Source organism: Rhinopithecus roxellana, chromosome 4 (assembly GCF_007565055.1).
Source record: "Rhinopithecus roxellana isolate Shanxi Qingling chromosome 4, ASM756505v1, whole genome shotgun sequence".
Lineage (NCBI taxonomy): Eukaryota > Metazoa > Chordata > Mammalia > Primates > Cercopithecidae > Rhinopithecus > Rhinopithecus roxellana.
In genome coordinates, this window is record NC_044552.1 from 70,349,057 (window position 1) to 70,369,136 (window position 20,080).

Genomic DNA, 20,080 nt, shown 5'->3' on the forward strand with positions numbered 1-20,080 from the left:
TACTGGGATATGTCGTTAGAGAACCACACTTTATTTTTCCCCTCAAATCATCTTTAGATAAAAATGCCAAGGTGATACTAAGATTAAGGAAAGATGAAGACTAAAACACGAGGGCAGGGCAGCTAGCCTGCAAATCCACCTGCCCATGGCCACATTTGCAGGTTGTTGGCGTTGATTGTTTATGGAGAGCCCTGGGGGACAGCAGCTGGGAACTGGAGGCTGGGGGTGTGGACATCTGTCCCAGGCTAACTGTCATCCCTCTTTTGTTGCTGTCTAACGCAGACCCGTGCTGGCGATCGTGGAGGTGGAAGTTCAGGAAGTAGATGTGGGTGCCCGGGAGAGGGTTTTCCAGGAAGTATCCTCTTTCCAGGGCCCCCTGGATGCCACTGTTGTAATAAATCTCCAGTCACCGACCTTAGAAGAGAAAAACGAGTTTCCTGAGGACCTGCGTACTGAGCTCATGCAGACGTTGGGGAATTATGGGACAATTGTTCTTGTCAGGTAACTGCTCCCCTGGTTGATGTGGTTCCAGGGGATGTCGGTGAGGATCCGTGAGAGCTGCTAGGTCGTTCTTGGCACTGACTTGGCATATCATTTATTCCAGGATCAACCAAGGGCAGATGCTGGTGACTTTTGCAGACAGTCACTCGGCTCTCAGTGTGCTGGATGTGGACGGTATGAAGGTACGCTGTACTTGGCCACACTGTGGAGTGGGGTCTGATCAATCCCTGTTTTTACGTGGGCATGTCTTCTCCCTCCTCTTGCCCTGACCTGTGCCCAACCTGTGCGGTTTGTTTTTTTTTTTTTTTGTGGGGGAGGGTGGGGGACAAAGTCTTGCTCTGTCATTCAGGCTGGAGTGCAGTGATGCAGTCACAACTCACTGCAGCCTTGAACTGCCAGGCTTAAGTGATTCTCCCATCTCAGCCTCTCAAGTAGCTGGGACCCCAGGCACATGCCACCATGCCCAGCTAATTTTTTAAATTTTTTGTAGAGACAGGATCTCACTATGTAGCCCTGGCTGGAGTGCAGTGGGGATAGTCATGGTTCACTGTAACCTCAGTCTCCAGGGCTCCAGTCATTCTCCCACCTCACCCTCCCAACGTGTTGAGATTACAGGCATGAGCTTTCATGCCTGGCCACCAATCCGTCTTTATGTATAGACACCATATGTGCGAGAGGGAGTTTAGATTCTTCACTCTGGTTCTGAGGTGTCTCATGTCTGGCTCTGGCTACTTGCAAAATAGGGAGGAAGGGGGGGAATGGTGGCTTATGCTTATAATCCCAGCACTTGGTGAGGCCGAGGTGGGCAGATCACCCAAGGTCAGGAGATCGAGACCAGCCTGGCCAACATAGCAAAATCCTGTCTCTAGTAAAAATACAAAATTTAGCCCAGCACAGTGGCTTACGCCTGTAATCTCAGCACTTTGGGAGGCCGAGGCGGGCAGATCATGAGGTCAGGAGTTCGAGACCAGCCTGGCCAACATAGTGAAACCCCGTCTCTACTAAAAATACAAAAATTAGCCAGGCGTAGTGGCGGGTGCCTGTAATCCCAGCTACTCGGGAGGCTGAGGCAGGAGAATCACTTGAACCCGGGAGGCAGAGGTTGCAGTGAGCTGAGATCACGCCATTGTACCCAGCCCAGGCAACAGTGTGAGACTCTGTCTCAAAAAAAAAAAAAAAAAGCCAGGCATGGTGGCGTGTGCCTCTAGTCCCAGCTACTCAGGAGGCTGAGGCAGGAGAATCGCTTGAACCCAGGAGGCAGAGGTTGCAGTGAGCCGAGATTGCGCCACTGCATGCCAGCCTGGGTGACAGAGTGAGAGTGAGACTCGGTCTCAAAAAACCAAACAAACAGAATAGGGAAGAATAACGTCAGTCACTGTGTCTCACGTTAGAAGGCAGCTCTACCAGCAGCTGCAGCAGCTTAGCCATTTTAGAGTGTAGTTCTCGCCTAGTTACTTGATTTGTCTATGCTCGCACCGCCATGTGGGAGACTGTTCCAATCTTTGTCTTTAGAGTATGTATTTTGGAATATGCAGCTCATAAATAGTTTCCATTTTTATAGTGTCTTGGCTTTAAATTTGTACCAAATGGGAAGCTGGAGATGACAGTTCAACTCTTTTTTTTCTTTGAGATGGAGTCTTGCTCTGTCACCCAGGCTGGAGTGCAGAGGTGCAATCTCAGGTCACTACAGCCTCCGCCTCCCAAGTTCAAGGGATTCTCCTGCCTCAGCCTCCCAAGTAGCTGGGACTACAGGCACACACCACCACGCCCAGCTAATTTTTGTATTTTTAGTACAGACAGGGTTTCACCATGTTGGTCAGGCTGGTCTCAAACTCCTGACCTCAAGGGATCCACCTGCTTCGGCCTCTCAGAATGCTGGGATTACAGGTGTGAGCCACTGCACCCGGCCCAGTTCAATTTTTTTTTCAACCAGATGTATGAGAGCTATGCTGAGCCTGCCTGAGGTCTGGATCCTTGGTTTTTCACGGCCAGACGTGAAGATTGGCCTCATTGCAGGTGTGTGGGTTTTAGTGAGAAGCATTGTGTGATCAGCAGGAGTGGTCATGATTTTTATTTATTCCTGGGTGGCCGCTCTGCCCTCCCAGGTGAAAGGCAGAGCAGTGAAGATTAGACCGAAGACAAAGGACTGGCTGAAAGGTTTGCGAGAGGAGATCATTCGGAAACGAGACAGCATGGCCCCCGTGTCTCCCACTGCCAACTCCTGTTTGCTGGAGGAAAACTTTGACTTCACAAGTTTGGACTATGAATCAGAAGGTTAGTGACCCTGCAGGGAAGAACAGGCAAGCCATTCTTCAAGCAACAGGCCTGAGCTTTTAAGGATACCTTCTAAAGCCTCCCTTGCAGAAGTGACAGAGGACGCCTGCAGGGCAAGCCATCTGTCCCATGTGATGAGCATGTTTGTATGTGTGGACGATGCATGCCGTGCTACCTGGGACCGGAGGCGTCTAAACTTAGGCTACAAACTGACTTTGAGGATGTCAGGGCTGTGGGCATACCAAAGGAGCTGGAGTACCATCCCTGCTGGCGCCCTGGCCCTGGGCTGCGTGGCAGGGTGCAGGTGTCCTGACAGGAGCTGAACCAGTCCCACTGATGAAAGACCGAGCCTTTCACCCTCATTGTTTTCACCCAAACTGTGATTCATTTCCTTCTCCCAGGGGATATTCTTGAAGATGATGAAGACTACTTGGTGGATGAACTCAGTCAGCCTGGAGTCTCCGACAGTGAACTTGGGGGAGACGACCTCTCTGATGTCCCTGGCCCCACAGCACTGGCTCCTCCTAGCAAGTCACCTGCTCTCACCAAAAAGCAGCAGCATCCAACGTACAAAGGTAGCCTGACCCTTCTTTTCTCAGGAGCCTCTGCCACGGAGTCAGCTCAGGACAGACCTCTCTTTTTCTCTTGGCGCTCTGGCACTATGTGATATCAAGTATGCAGGTCCCAGGAGATACCTAAACCAGGCAGGCCAAGCGAGGGGTAGGGACTGAGCCCTGCAGAGGTAGCCAGCTCCAACACCCTGATTTCCTCTAGTTTATTTTTTTTACAATAACTTTTACCCCCATAACACACCAGATTCAAGATAATTCCTGTTTCCTCTGGATATTCAAATGGCCACGGTTCTGAACTGGTTTTATATTTGTGATTATTTCCTGCCCTCAACAAAATTCTTCTGATTCGGCCAGGTGCAGTGGCTCACGCCTGTAATCCCAGCACTTTGGGAGGCCGAGATGGGGAGATCGCTTGAGATCAGGAGTTCAAGACCAACCTGGCCAACATGATGAAACCCTGTCTCTACTAAAAATATTTTTTAAAAATTAGCAGGGCATGGTGGCGCGCATGCCTGTAATCCCAGCTACTCAGGAGGCTGAGGCAGGAGAATCGCTTGAACCAGGGAGGCAGAGGTTGCAATGAGCCAAGATCATCCCATTGCACTCCAGCTTGGGTGACAAAGTGAGACTCCTTCTCAAAACAACAACAACAACAAAAAACTTCTGATTCAATCCCAGTAGAGACATATTCCATATCTATGTCCTGAGTTGCTGGCGTATGGTCACATTCATATAATATCATATTGTTATACAGTCATGTTGTATGGTTACATCATTGTATCATTTTAGACTTGAGAGGGCCTGAAAGGTCACATTAATTGAACCACACACCCCTAGATTAAACAATATAATTTTTTTCTTTTCCTTTTTTTTTTGAGACAGTGTCTCACTCTGTCTCCCAGGCTGGAGCACAGTGATACGATCTCAGCTCACTGCAACCTCCACCTCCCAGGCTCAAGCGATCCTCTCACCTCAGCCTCCCAAGTGGCTGGGACTACAGGGATGCACCACCACGTCCAGATAATTTTTTTGCATTTTTTGTAGAGATGGGGTGTCATTATGTTGCCCAAGCTGGTCTCAAACTCTTGGGCTCAAGTGACCCTCCTACCTGGGCCTCCCAAAGTGCTGGTATTACAGGCCTGAGCCACTGCACCTGGCCAATAACTGTTCTGAGTAACTTTTAAAGCCCACTAATGTTACATGGCTGGCAGGTCGGGTAGTTCATATTTCAGTGTCAGCTATGTTGATGCTGTTCCATTCATAGCCAGGCATGCCTCTAGCTGTCAGTCACTGAGCCCCGAGTTGGAGGACAGCTCTAACCAGCAGGTGCAGGAGCTTAGCCATGCATTGGGCCCCTTGAGCTGGAGCTGAGAGCAGAGAACAGGGCTGAAAGTGGATTAAGGTACAGCTTAGGGAGGGTACTTTGCCAGGAGAGGTGTGAAGACCTCCAAGCCCCTTTGACCGTATGCTGGTCCCCACACTGATCAATAACTTGCCTATACCGAACCATCAGGAGCTTTTAAACTTACGGATTTTTGAGCCCTGCCAGAGAGATCTGGATTTGGCAGGAGTGGGGTGGGACCCTGGAAGCCTGGCATTTCACCAGGCTTTCCAGGTGGTTTGGACGCACAGCCAGGTTTGGGGACTTCTGCCCAAAACGGAAGCAGCAGCCTTCTCCAGAGCATCGCAGTGGTTCTTTACGTTGCTCCTGCCACGGGCTTCTGCCCTGGAACTGAAGTGGCTGGAGGGATGTGTTCTTCCCATAAGAAGGACCTTTTTCTCAGGAGTGACTGTCACGCAGGCAGCCTCTGGAGCCAGTGCAGGTGTGAGCACAGATAGTCCTTTACATGAAGAAACTAATAGAGCAACCCGGGACATGTGGGCGGCTTTGCTACCTGGTGGGCATTGAGAGGGTCTTCCCTTGATGCTGTGGAGTGTTCAGTAATTCCCATTTGTAGGAGAAATCCTGCCTTTCCCCAGTTTCAGTCTCCAGGACACATGGGGTGGAGCTGCTGGATACAAGGAGTGGGGTGTCCGAGTCAAAGTAAAATGGAAAGGCCCATGCTTTGGGGGAGCCCTAGGGCTGCTGATTTGATCTGTAATGAAGCAGGAGCTGTGCCTTCTCAAGACCCCTCAGCCTCTTAGAAGGTGCGTGCAGGGCAGATCAAGATAGCAGAACCTTGGGAGTGGCCGGCCATGGGCCCACAGGGTTTGGGATTTGATGAGTGAGCAAGATTCCTGGTCCTAGGCACTGGCCATTGCATGCCAGGCTGCTCTACTGCCAGAGCAGGGAGAACACCCTCAGCTTCCTCAGCCGGTATTCTAGAGTGAGGAATTGAAAATGTCTTCCCATGGTTAGGTGACTCTTCAGGGGCTGTGGTTTGCAACTGTCTCCTCCACTCTGCGCAAGTCTTGTTATTTCACAAGAAAACACACTTTCAAAGAGCTCAATGTCTCAAGTCTGAGAAACACACATTGTCCATGGTTCACTGCATGTTCCAAGCAGGCACTGGGTGCCCTCCCCGCCCCCGCCCCTTGCCAGCAGACAAGGGTGCCCGTTTCTGGACAGAGCCTTCAGCTGTCCTGCAGCAGGTCCCCCTGCACAGTCAGCCTCCTGTGCTCAGACCTGTGTCTGACACGCTCACATGTGGAACAGACCGTTGTACTCACACCCCGCCATGTCCTTCAGATGACGCGGACCTGGTGGAGCTCAAGCAGGAGCTGGAAGCCGTCGGGGAGTTCCGCCACCGTTCTCCGAGCAGGTCTCTGTCGGTCCCCAACCGGCCTCGGCCACCTCACCCCCCGCAGAGACCCCCCCCTCCAAGTAAGACTCTGCTTGCTTTCAGCTCCCTGGATGCCTGCCGGGAATAACTGCTCGTTCCCTGCTACTGAAAACACTGCTCAGAATCCACTTCTCCCCCGCCTTCGGGTCCCCACAGGACTTCCTCCTCCTCGGGCTCCTTTTTGTTATAAATTCAGTACATGTTTGACGTCAGGGCTGGTTGTGTTTCTCATGGCAAATTAAATGGCTCCTTCGCAAAGCTGCTCTTCACCCTGGAGCTGTGCTTCTGCTTCAAGCTGCTCTCCCTCAGCAGCTTTAGAGGATGCAGAATGGGGGGCAGCAGCTGTGGGAGGGACGTGAGCTTCGCAGTCAGACAGCTCTCTTCAGCTGCTGCGCAGTCCTCCCTCTACTTATGAGGAATTTGGTAAACCCAGCTCCCCGCCTGGAGGTGACCCGGTCACCCCTCTGCGCTTCCAGGCCTCGTGTTTCCCGGGCTCAGAACAAGTTCCCCCTTAGCCTGGGTCTAGAAGCATTTTCTTCTGGTTCCTCGAACAATGCTTTGCCCATTCAGGCCTCCCTGATAACCTGAAAGCAAAGCTGTGATGTGCTTTTGATCTACTTCCATTTTACCACCACTGTTTACTTCTCCCTCCCCAAAAATGTCATGATCAGACTTAGATCTTCCTAAGCTGTTACTTCAGAATTGGGCTTATTGTGGCTGACGTCACAGCAGTAACCAATGGCAAGCCACAAGCCCAGATATAAAATAAAAATAACCTAAAAATAAAATGTATAAGTCATGTATTACAGAATAAAATGTATAAGTCATGTATTGCAGAAATTTTAGAGATAATTACAAAGAAGAACAAAATTTTAAAATTCACTTGATGACCTACAGAGAATAGTTGTTACAAAAGACTTCTTTTTCCAGTTACATATATCTGTAGCAACATACTTTTTTTTTTTTTTTTTTTTTAAACAAAATTGGCCGGGCGCGGTGGCTCACGCCTGTAATCCCAGCACTTTGGGAGGCCGAGGCGGGCGGATCATGAGATCAGGAGATCAAGACCATCCTGGCTAACCCGGTGAAACCCCGTCTCTACTAAAAATACACAAAATTAGCCAGGCGTGGTTGTGGGCGCCTGTAATCCCAGCTGCTTGGGAGGCTGAGGCGGAAGAATGGCATGAACCCAGGAGGCGGAGCTTGCAGTGAGCTGAGATCGCACCACTGCACTCCAGCCTGGGCGATAGAGCGAGACTCCGTCTCAAAAAAAAGAAAAAAAAATTAATACCCATTTTCTCTGGTCGGTTGTCTTTTATTTAATGGGGTTATATTTTCTGTGTCATTAAGTGTTCTAAAACATGATTTGTTAATGGCTGCAATTACATTTTAACAGTTTATTCCCCTGCTTTGCAATTTTTTTTTTTTTTTTTTTGAGATAGGCTCATTCCGTCCCCCGGGCTGGAGTGCAGTGGTGCGATCTCACAGCTCACTGAAGCCTTGACCTCTCTGGCTCAAACAGTCATCCTGCCTCAGCCTGCCAAGTAGCTAGGACTACAGGCGCATGCCATCAGGCTTGGCTATTTTTATTCATTTATTTATTTATTTTGTAGAGACAGTTTCACCATGTTGCCCAGGCTGGGGTTTTTGAAATATTTTTCCCCCACAAAATATTTTAAAACTCTGGTCCTAGTAACCGTGTTTGGAACCATTTCAAATCGATTGGTTTTTGTATCAGATCTGAATCCCCCAGGATGTTAAAGTTTGCATTCTAGTAATGCTTCTCCAGACCATCTCCATCAATAGGCACACACTGGTAGAATCAAGTGAGAAACTCCACAGAGAGTTTCTCACTTAGAGAGTTTCTCACCCTAAGTGCCGAGTGAGTATTCGGACCTCACCCTGTCTGTGGTCTGCTGGGACATCCGCCTCATCTAGTCGGGCTCCTGGCAGCTGACTGGAAAGTTGTGCCTTCACTGAGATTGAGACTCTGCCCTCATTGGTTTTTACAGCCGGTTTAATGGTGAAAAAGTCGGCTTCAGATGCATCCATCTCCTCCGGCACCCGTGGGCAGTATTCAATTTTGCAGACCGCAAGACTTCTGCCAGGAGCACCTCAGCAACCAGTGAGTTCTTCTGCATACATTTCAAACCTACGGGTTTTGTCCCCAGGACAGTGTGAGATCTCTCTTCTCAATGAATATATAGATTTATGTGTCTTTAACCCTCTACCTGCTCACCGTCTCATCTCCAAACCCCATGACCCTTCCTCACAGGTCCTCCGTAGGGCTTTTAAATGGTTGTATGTAGTGTTCTAGAGAAAATCACTGTTGATGAAAAATCCCAAATATCCCTGGTTTCTAGACTCATCCATTTCTCTCTCTTCCCATTCTTGCCTCTGCCCTTGGTGTATGGACAGAGCATTGCTTGGTAGAAGTGAAAATGGGAGAAATTCAGGTCGTCATCCTGGGAAAATGATGATCATTCTGGAGTCAAGTTGGTTGAGAGAAGAGGCTAAAAGGAGACGTAAATAATGAAGTTGGGGAAAACACTAGGAAGAGTAACAGCCATAGAGGACTGTGGAGGTGCAGAGTTCTGGAGGGTCCCATGAGCTGCTGGGGAAGAGAGCAGGTGAAGGCAGGGGAGTAGAGGGGAAGCCGGGTGCTGGGGGAAAACTGCTATACTGGGATGCCTCTGGGGTGCTGGACCTGGTCAGGTGCTTGTGCAGCCCCAGCAGGTGGGGGGGTGACTGGAGGCCAGTGGTTTACAGTAGTGAAAATAGGTCATTAAGGCACACCAGATGCTGGATGAAGAAGTAGAAAAAACACGTTTACGGAAATACATATCTAGAAGCTATTTTAATAACTCAGCCAGACCGTGGAAAGAGTGGCCTCTGTTTTGCTTTCTGACTTTCACCTGGTTATTGAAATAAAGATAGAAGATGGTCTGTCCATACACAAAAATCTGTATAACCACCCGGCTTTGGAGACCAGGGTCATCAGGTCTAAGTCTCGTGACACTCTTGGAAAGAGAATGCTCCGGGGAAGGGAGGATTTCAGGGTGTGGTGGAGGCTGGAGTTTGTATGGTCAGCATCGTCTGGTGGAGCCCTGCGCAGACGCATAGGTAGCAAATACGTTCCATGAGGCTGTCTTCCTGCCTGTGCTAATACTCTGCTCTTCCTCATTCTGTCCTCAAGCCCAAGGCTCGGACTGGAATAAGTAAACCTTATAATGTCAAGCAGATCAAAACCACCAATGCCCAGGAGGCAGAAGCAGCAATCCGGTGTCTCCTGGAAGCCAGAGGAGGTAGGTGCTCTCTTGGGGGCAGGGGAAAAACAGATTCTTCTTTTCTTTTCATCGCCCCACTAAAAATGGTCTAGAAACAAAAATAACTCTTTTCATTCTTCTGGAGGCAATCTTAAATGAAAGCATCCTTTAGCAACATTTTATATAAATCTATACTAAGTTTGATTGTCCATTTAAAATTGTATTTTCAAAATTCAGTATGTATATAAAAATCATCCCAGGGCTATTAAGCAGCATCTAAAGGAGAGACTGAAATAAACCAAAATGAGTTTTTAAAAAGGTGAATGCTGCCGGCACGAAGTCATTCTGCCAGCTTTATAAAACAGACGGCCGGGCGCGGTGGCTCAAGCCTGTAATCGCAGCACTTTGGGAGGCCGAGACGGGCGGATCACAAGGTCAGGAGATCAAGACCATCCTGGCTAACACGATGAAACCCCGTCTCTACTAAAAAATACAAAAACCTAGCTGGGCGAGGTGGCGGGCGCCTGTAGTCCCAGCTACTCGGGAGGCTGAGGCAGGAGAATGGCGTGAACCCGGGAGGCGGAGCTTGCAGTGAGCTGAGATCTGGCCACTGCACTCCAGGCTGGGTGACAGAGCAAGACTCCGTCTCAAAAAAAAAAAAAAAAAAAAAAAACAGAGACAGTTATGGCGTTTGTCCTAACTTCAGGCACAAAATCTACCTTTTAAGTCACTGGCAAGTGGAAATAAAGTTTTTAGTGTCAGGCAGGGACCTCTTTCCCACCACACTGTTTTTTGTTGCTGTTACTTAAACCATGTTAGTCAACTTGAGTTCTCCCCAGCTTCATTCATAATCACTGGTAATTTACACTTTCAGTTTTGGCCTTGGGTTTGTTCCAGAATCTCCTTTGGTAAGAGGAGAGTGTGCCCTTTTTGTGGGGTTTTTTTGTTTTGTTTTGTTTTTGAGACTGAGTTTCACTCTTTCACCTGGGCTGGAGTGCAGTGGCTCAATCCCAGGTCACTGCAACCTCTGCCTCCCAGGTTCAAGCAATTCTCCTGCCTCAGCCTCCTGAGTAGCTGGGACTACAGGCGCGCACCACCATGCCGAACCAATTTTTGTATTTTCAGTAGAAACATGGTTTCACCATGTTGACCAGGCTGGTCTTGAACTCCCCACCTCAGATGATTCACCCACCTTGGCCTCCCAAAGTGCTGGGATTACAGGTCTAAGCCACCATACCCGGCTGAGTGTGCCCTTTGAAAAGGTGTAAGCAATCACCATTGCCTCATTTGCTTTTAGTCAGCATGTTTAACTTCTTTGGAATTCTCAAATAATATTTAAGGGAGCATGAGTTAAAAGGTTGAGAACTACTGTTGTAGAATGATACTACCACAAATGGTTTCTTTTTTTTATTTTAGAAAAACAACTAAAACTAGTCTGGGCATGGTGGCTCACGCCTGTAATCCCAGCACTTTGGGAGGCCGAGGTGGGTGAATCACGAGGTCAGGAGATCGAGACCATCCTGGCTAACATGGTGAAACCCCGTCTCTATTAAAAATACAAAAAATTAGCCAGGCGTGGTGGCGGGCACCTGTAGTCCCAGCTACTCAGGAGGCAGGAGAATGGTGAGAACCCGGGAGGCAGAGCTTGCAGTGCGCCGAGATCACCCCATTGCACTCCAGCCTGGGCGCCAGAGCGAAACTCTGTCTCAAAAAAGAAAAAAAAAAGAAAAGAAAAATAACTAAAACTATGAATATAGCAACCCAAGTGTCCATCAGCTGATAAATGGATAAACAAAATGTGGTCCATCCATTCAATGGAATATTGTTCAGCGATCAAAAAAAAGAATGGGGCTAGGCACAGAGGCTCATGCCTGTAATCCCAGCACTTTGGGAGGCCGAGGCGGTCGCATCACGAGGTCAGGAGATTGAGACCATCCTGGCTAACACAGTGAAATCCCGTCTCTACCAAAAATACAAAAAAAAATTAGCCGGGCGAGGTGGCGGGCGCCTGTAGTCCCAGCTACTCGGGAGGCTGAGGCAGGAGAAGGGCGTGAACCCAGGAGGCGGAGCTTGTAGTGAGCTGAGATTGTGCCACTGCACTCCAGCCTGGGCGACAGAGTGAGACTCCGTCTCAAAAAAAAAAAAAATGGGGCCTGATACCTACTACCTCATGGGTGGACCTTGAAGAGATTATGCTATGTGAAAGAAAGGAAAAAAGGCCACATAGTGTACCGTCGCCTTTTTATGAAATGGCCACAGCAGGCAAATTCATGGGGTCAGAAAGTTCTTCATGCTTTCCAGGGCCTGGAAGGAGGCCTGTGTGGGGAGTGGCTGCTGACGGGTGTGGGGCTTCTTTTTTGTGTGATGAAAATGTTCTGGAGTTAGATAGTGTGATGGTAGCACAACTTTGTGAATATACTAAAAACCAGTGAATGGTACACTTAGAGAGGGTGAATTTCACAGTATGTGAATTATATGACAATAAAGCTGTTTAAAAAAAAAAATGCTAGAGATGTAGATGTTAGTAGATGTTTGAAGTCTACCTAGAGTCCCAGCTTAACACTCTCTTGGTCATGGCCCCATTGAGATTTTTTTATGTTTGGATCATCTACCCTGAGAAATGTAAGTACACGTGAGACTTTGCGTATGATCTCAGGGTCTCACTGGTCCTCATCCAGACTATCCACAGACCCCAGATCACCATCCCTGCTAGGAAGGTGAGCGTGAAAACCTGGGACTGCTGGGTGCAGTGGCTCACGCCTATAATCCCAGCATTTTGAGAGGCCAGGGTGGGAGAACTGTTTGAGTCCAGGAGTTCGAGACAAGTCTGGGCAACATAGTGAGACCCTGTCTCTACAAAAATTTTAAAATTAGCTGGGCTTGGCCGGGCGCGGTGGCTCAAGCCTGTAATCCCAGCACTTTGGGAGGTTGAGACGGGCCGATCACGAGGTCAGGAGATCAAGATCATCCTGGCGAACACGGTGAAACCCCGTCTCTACTAAAAAGTACAAAAAACTAGCCGGGTGAGGTGGCGGGCGCCTGTAGTCCCAGCCACTTGGGAGGCTGAGGCAGGAGAATGGCGTGAACCCAGGAGGCGGAGCTTGCAGTGAGCTGAGATCCGGCCACTGCACTCCAGCCTGGGCGACAGAGCGAGACTCCGTCTCAAAAAAATAAATAAATAAAAATAAAAATAAAAAATAAAAAAATAATAAAATTAGCTGGGCTTGATGGTTCCCACCGGTAGTCCCAACTACTTAGGAGGCTGAGGTAAGTAGATTGCGTGAGCCCAGGAGTTCCAGCAACATAATGAGACCTCATCTCTACTAAAAATTTTTAAAAATTAGCTGGGCGTGGCAGCGTTCACCTGTGATCCCAGCTACTCGGGAGGCTGAAGTGGGAGAATTGCTCGAGACTGGGAGGTTGAGACTGCAGTGAGCCATGATCATGCCACTGCACTCCAGCCTGGGTGACAGAGCGAGAGCCCATCTTAAAAAAGAAAAAAGAAAAAATGCTGGGGCTGAACCTAGCTGGTTACTCTTGAAATCCATTGAATTAGTAAATGACCCTTAGGATGCAGACTGTCTAAAGATGAAATCATGCAGTGAATTGCCTTGTCCTTTACACTTCAGCCATGTGGTTTAATGTTTCAGGCACCTCAGAAGAAGCCCCAAGTGCCATGGCCCCGAGGGCCCCCGAAGCATCGTCTGAACCAGAGCCCACACCAGGGGCGGCCAAACCAGAGACCCCACAGGCACCCCTGCTCCTGCCCCGTCGACCCCCACCCAGAGTTCCTGCCATCAAGAAGCCAACCTTGAGAAGGACAGGAAAGGTAAAAAGCCTGGTAACATAAAACCTCTTACTCCTAAGTTGCTCACATGTCTCGATAGATAAGAATTGTGGCCTGTAATCCCAGCACTTTGGGAGGCTGAAGTGAGCAGATTATGAGGTCAGGAGTTCGAGACCAGCCTGACCAACATGGTGAAACCCCATCTCTACTAAAAATAGAAAAATTAGCTGGGTGTGGTGGCGCACACCTGTAATCCCAGCTACTCAGGAGGCTGAGACAGGAGAATCACTCGAACCCAGGAGGCCGAAGTTGCAATGAGCCAAGATCGTGCCACTGCATTCTAGCCTGGGTGACAGAGTGAGACTCCATCTCAAAAAAAAAAAAAAAGAATTTCCCTATGGACAGCCTCGTGTTCATGAGTCCTAGACACAGGCGTGTCTTTGGGGAAAGGTTTGACAACTGCTTCCTCCCTCATATCCTACTGTGTCTTGGCTCTGGCTGAGAAGAACGAGGAGTCCACTGTCTCGCAGATTGTCAGTGTGACGAGAACAGCTTGGAGGCATTATGCTTCCTAAGTGTTCTGAGTCCCCAGAGGGAACCACGGTGGGATGCTTTTCCCCACGTGTTCTGGTACCACCCACTTGCATGTGGTCTGTGTTGTGTGCACATGGTTTCAAGGCATTAGAAAAACAGTAACCGATTCCCAGATTCGCCATGTTCACATGCTCTCGTGTGGCCTCAGTCTACGAGAGGTTCCACAGCTTTTCTTGCCACTTTTCTTGCAGATTGTTTTTTGCTCTCGCTCTCAAGCTTCTCAGCCTTGCTTACTGCTTCAAAGACATGAGTTTGTAAGAACAGTAGCAGCCCAAAGACTGGCATCTGTAGACACATCTGGATCTTCCGTTTGATCTCAGTGTTCTAGTAACGGACCCTCGGTAATCCCTTCCTGGTCATCACAGCACGATGCTGCTTCCCTCCTAGAGAGTGTGAGGGGGGCTCGGCTTCATTCTTGACAGCGCTTGCTTTGTATTTCCTGGGTTGCTCTTCTGTACTACACTGGCTCATTGCCATCCATCCCTTGTCCATGCCTCCTTACAAAGTGGACCTTTTTCTTCTGCCTTTTCCCCCTTCGGATGCTCCTCGACTTAAAATGGGGTGATGTCCCAATAAACCCATCGTAAGTTGAAAAATATCGTGTCAAAACTGCATCTAATACACCTACCAAATGTCGTAGCTCACTGACCTTGAACATGCTCAGAACACACACATTAGCCTACAGCTGGGCAAAAAAAAAAAAAAAAAAAAAAAAAAATTCAACACAACCTATTTTATAATAATAAAAAGAAAAGATCAAACTTCAAAATTTGAAGTATGCTTTCTATGGAACGTTAGCACTTGCACACTAGGGTAAAGTGGAAAATCCTCAGTGGAACCATTGTAAGTCGGGGACCACCTGCTTTGTCTTTTCTTGTAAAAGCCAGGAGCAGAAATGGATTCATTTTCCCAGCCTGCTGCACAGGAGTTAGAGTAAAAGGCTGTTGAAAAAGCGACTTTCGGCCGGGTGCGGTGGCTCAAGCCTGTAATCCCAGCACTTTGGGAGGCCGAGACGGGCGGATCACGAGGTCAGGAGATCGAGACCATCCTGGCTAACACGGTGAAACCCCGTCTCTACTAAAAATACAAAAACTAGCCGGGCGAGGTGGCGGGTAGTCCCAGCTACTCGGGAGGCTGAGGCAGGAGAATGGCGTAAACCTGGGAGGCGGAGCTTGCAGTGAGCTGAGATCTGGCCACTGCACTCCAGTCCGGGCGACAGAGCGAGACTCCGCCTCAAAAAAAAAAAAAGAAAAAGTGACTTTCTTTTTTTTTAGTTTGTTTTCTAAAGAACCTGAAGAAACACCGAAACGCCAATGTTTAACTAGTCTACTGATCACCTTTTCTGTACAAAAGCTTCATTTTGCCTGTGCAGTTGTTTTCTTTGTGATAGATTTGAACCAGAACCAAGGCAGTGTCAAGATTTCCATTCTTTACCAATATTTAAGTATAAAAGATTCAAGGAGCCAGGCACAGTGGCTCACGCCTGTAATCCCAGCACTTTGGGAGGCTAAGGCAGGCAGATCACTTGAGGTCAGGAGTTCAAGACCAGCCTGACCAACATGGTGAAACCCCATCTCTACTAAAAATACAAAAATTAGCCAGGCATGGTGGCGGGCACCTGTAATTCCAGCTACTCGGGAGGCTGAGGCCGGAGAATCGCTTGAACCTGGGAGGCAGAGGTTGCAGTGAGCTGAGATTGCACCATTGCACTCCAGCCTGGGGAACAGAGCGAGACTCCTTGTCAAAAAAAAGAAATTCAAGGAGAAAGTATATCCATTAGTCCTTCAATCAGCTTAGTGTTGTAACACAAGTTACTTCACCCTAGCATGGTACAGACCGTGAATCGGCCCAGGTTGCCTCTTCAAAGAGTGTTTTCAAAGAGAGGTTTGCTTTCAATAAAGGAAGAGCATAACCCCATTTCCTAAAGTGACAAAGAAGTTTCTCTGATTATTTACTGTGGCCCTGGTTTTAAAATTTCCACTCATTTTCATTGGACCTGCTGGTGTGACCTGATACATGTGTGTTTCTCCTGTGCTTTTTCTTTTTCTTACCTGGTGACATTTCTGGCACCCTACACATTCTCAAATCTCGAATTTGCTAGAATGTCAGCTTGGTCTCATCTCTGTTCTCTGCTGACCACTCAGTGTTCTCTGATCCTCAGCTGGCCAGATATTGGCTTCTTATTTACACTCTTTGTCCCACCTTTTCTCAGCCACTGTCACCGGAAGAACAGTTTGAGCAACAGACTGTCCATTTTACAATCGGACCCCTGGAGACAAGCCTTGAGGCCCCTCCTCTTGCAACAGTCCCTCAAGTCCCTCCTGTTCCCAAACCAAGAACATTTCAGCCTGGGAAAGCTGCAGAGAGGCCAAGCCATGGAAAGCCGGCGTCAGACGAAGCCCCTCCTGTGGCAGGAGCCTCCGTGCCGCCACCTCTGGAGGCACCATCTCTTGTGCCCAAGGTCCCCCCGAGGAGGAAGAAGTCAGCCCCCGCAGCCTTCCACCTGCAGGTCCTGCAGAGCAACAGCCAGCTCCTCCAGGGCCTCACTTACAACAGCAGCGACAGCCCATCTGGGCACCTGCCTGCCGTGGGCGCCGTTCTCCCACAAGGGGACTTACTCAGCACTTCATCTGCTACAAGCCCCGACAGCGATGGCACCAAAGCGATGAAGCCAGAGGCAGCCCCTCTTCTTGGTGATTATCAGGACCCCTTCTGGAACCTTCTTCACCACCCTAAACTGTTGAATAACGCTTGGCTTTCTAAGAGCTCAGACCCTTTGGACTCAGGGACCAGGAGCCCTGAAAGGGACCCCATAGACCCAGTGTCAGCTGGCGCTTCAGCTGTGAAGGCGGAGCTGCCACTAGATCATGAACACAAAACCTTGGGTCACTGGGTGACAATCAGTGACCAAGACAAGAGGACAGCACTGCAGGTGTTTGACCCACTGGCAAAAACATGACTGAGCGGCTTTGAAGGCCGCCCTCCAGTAGAATGCATACCTTCCTCCCTCTAGGCCTCGCTCCACCAGAAGAGACACCTATTTAAAGGCACACTGGCCAAAACATTTGTGCATCTGTCACTCTTGTGTCGTTTACAAAAATCATGTCTCTTATTCAGTAAGATGGTTAGTCAGCCACCAAAATATCTTTCACTCAAGACTTGTACATCTGAAGTTTCCTCTTCAAAGAGTGGGAACCTTCCTGTTAAATTTGGAGTATGGATTTTAAGAAAGGAATCTAGTGGATGAGGCCCAAGAAGTTTTCACCCATTGAGTTTTTAAATGGTTGTTCAGTTCATGTTGTACGTCGTGGGGATTTGTCTTTTGTTTTATTTGTATTTTACAGATTTGTTATAAGATTCTGGGGAGCCACCTGAAGGTTGATGTATAAAGTAAGGATTAGAGAAAGAGGTCATTGGGACCATTAATAGCTGTCCTGGCCCACTTAAACAAGGTTACAAAAATCAGAGTCAACCTAATGACTAGACAGTACATTCCCATGAGCCTTTGTGTTTAACTGTGTACATGTGCATTAACCTTGATGATGGGTGAATCCCCGGGGAGCTGGGGTCATACACCGTTTTGCCTTTAAAGCATATATCATTAGCTTAACCTTATTTTAAACTAGCTGAAGGCTCCTGTGCCGTGTCTTAGACATTGCATCCCCTTTCAATTACTATAATCCTGAGCCGCGGTGTGCTACTGAAACCAATTTTTATCCACCATGTAGTCCTTATTAAATGAAACCTGACAGATCCTTTTTTCCACTTATATTCCATGCATACCACATAAAAGCACACAGTGTGAAAACTCGTGCTGACATGTGATATTGATTCTCATTGTTAGAATATGGAGAGTGTTTCAACCTTGTCTGTCCGGCTGGAGCTTCAGGATGGAAAGTGCTATGTGTCCCTGCATATAAGAATCCCCAGGCCAGTGTTTCTGGGTTTGCTTGTCCATATGTTTATTAGGTTTATTTTTTGCCTATATATTTTTCCCATGTTTCCAATAGCACTTCTCACCTATTCAATAATTGAAAAAGACATTACCATAGTGCTTTACATTTTTAAAGTAATGTTACTTTAAAATCCATTTGGAGCAGATACCGTGTTTTTGCTATTTAATAAGAAGTTCACTGGTGAAATCTTACTGTACCGCCTGTCGTATCTGGGAGCCTGGTACAGAGGCTTGTACAGCCGTGATCAAGTGTCATCCCTCACATGACTGGGGAATGTCTGTCCTAAACACTGACCGCTAGGATGGTAAGGATCATCTTGCCTGGGCTATGCCACTTTCTTGTTACCAATTAGACATCTGGAATTTCAGAATTAGTTTTCATTGTCACTATCAAGATATATTGCAGATTACTTAAATCTGGCCATCAAAACAAGTTACAACACATATCTCTTTTCATCTGAAAACTAATACCTGGAAAAGGATAAAAGAAAAAGGAATCCGTGGCCGGGCACGGTGTCTCAAGCCTGTAATCCCAGCACTTTGGGAGGCCGAGACGGGCGGATCACAAGGTCAGGAGATCGAGACCATCCTGGCTAACACAGTGAAACCCCATCTCTACTAAAAAATACAAAAAACTAGCCGGGCGAGGTGGCGGGCGCCTGTAGTCCCAGCTACTCGGGAGGCTGAGGCAGGAGAATGGCATAAACCCGGGAGGCGGAGCTTGCAGTGAGCTGAGATCCGGCCACTGCACTCCAGCCTGGGTGACGGAGCAAGACTCCGTCTCAAAAAAAAAAAAAAAAAAGAAAAAGGAATCCGTGACCCACAGAGTTAGACAGATAAGATGCATAGTTGACCAGTCATAAAAGGCGATGTTTAAGTGATCAGGATTCCTTTAGTGGCAATTACGTGCTTTATATGACTTTTACCTCCATAACAAACACAAGAAATAAACAGAATGGTCCTTAACAGAGTTTGGGGGAGAGAGCAAGATGGGTTGCTTGGAGAAGCTGATTTGCCAAGATACACATTGCTATTAACAGGCAGAGTCATAAATGAAATGAAATTGAAGAATTCATTCAAATGCTCTTTTCCCTATAACCTCTTTTCTCACCAAAAAGGAGGTGAATTTGAAAACAGATAAATGTAACAACCAGTCAAAGAAGCAGGGGAAAAGTAAGCTCCTGCAAAGTTGCTTGCAGTGCTGGAAATAGATCGCATTTTTAGGTTTTCTCCTTGTTCCAGATAGCACATAAATGGGACAGAGAATAAAGTTTCTGCTAAAATAGGTGCTCATTCCTAAGTAGCTCTTCAGAGTCTGACCATAAGTAAAAATACACAGAATTGTGTTGACTTGGGGAGGTGAATCACAAAGAAGTTACAAGGATTTTAAGAGTTAAATGTTATTTGATCGTGACTGTCAAATTTAGTGAACAACATAGATTGGATTTGGAGTTGGTAGTAGGTATGGTTCTCATACCGAATTCTCTTTAAAAAAAAAAAAAAGACAATTGGAATTGCCTTATTTATTTTTAAAATCAATGCTTACTAGCTGGTAGGATTCCCAGGTCAGCAGCAGAGTTGATTAAATAATCTTGACAATGAGCAGCTGCCATCTTGGGGACTTCATTCTGTGGTTTTTTAAATATTTCATCTTTGATGCTACCATCCAGGGCTGCTTGTTGTGACCTTGTAGCTTATTTTGTTCCTGCTGTTTTCTAACGTGGTGCAGTTCACACAGACTGGTTTATGTACTTCACAACTCACCATTGTCTCTCTGACCCCAAGCCTAGTCCCTTTTACATCACCATCTTCTCAGATTTCTTGCCTATTCTTAAAATATGTTTTGGTTAATGATTGAATTAGGACATCAGCTCAAGCAATTCCTGTAACAGTTTAAAGTTGTTGAAGTTCAAGGCACATAATAAAATTCTCTCTGATGTGTGTGTAAGTATAAACAAAGTACTGTATCAAAGCGTTTGCTTTATAATGAAGTCATTTCATTGGGAAGGAAAGCTGCAAAGACTATTGGGGGACTAGTGATTAATAAAATCCTGTAATATTTTTTGAAGTGAAAATTTGTACTGAAGTTGTACTTAATACCTATTAAATGTTTTTGTCTTTTTTTATATTGGGTTTCTTTCTTTTCAGATATGAAGAGAACCTTAGAATATCTTTGGCTACCCTTCCGTTCTGGATCAAATGCAATTACTAGTTATTTAGTTATTCCTCTTGAGTTTGGGTTTTTTTTTTTTTTTTTTTTTTTTTGAGACAGAGTCTCACTCTGTATCCTACGCTGGAGTGCAGTGGTGCGATCTTGCTCACTGCAACCTCCGCCTCCCGGGTTCAAG

General features: G+C 47.4%; 1 protein-coding gene across 1 annotated transcript in view; it reads left to right on the forward strand.

The window, feature by feature from the left end:
- The window catches only part of SYNJ2 (synaptojanin 2), a 115,514-nt gene extending 97,935 nt beyond the window's left edge, over positions 1-17,579 (forward strand). Inside the window, exons 19-27 of the mRNA XM_010381542.2 lie at positions 283-501; positions 605-683; positions 2,607-2,775; positions 3,177-3,350; positions 6,037-6,171; positions 8,143-8,255; positions 9,327-9,435; positions 13,047-13,225; positions 15,990-17,579. Of these exons, the coding sequence (XP_010379844.1) occupies positions 283-501; positions 605-683; positions 2,607-2,775; positions 3,177-3,350; positions 6,037-6,171; positions 8,143-8,255; positions 9,327-9,435; positions 13,047-13,225; positions 15,990-16,736 (1,924 nt within the window). The 3' untranslated portion in view covers positions 16,737-17,579. The remainder of the gene's footprint in view (positions 1-282; positions 502-604; positions 684-2,606; positions 2,776-3,176; positions 3,351-6,036; positions 6,172-8,142; positions 8,256-9,326; positions 9,436-13,046; positions 13,226-15,989) is intronic.
- Positions 17,580-20,080: the final 2,501 nt, after the last annotated feature.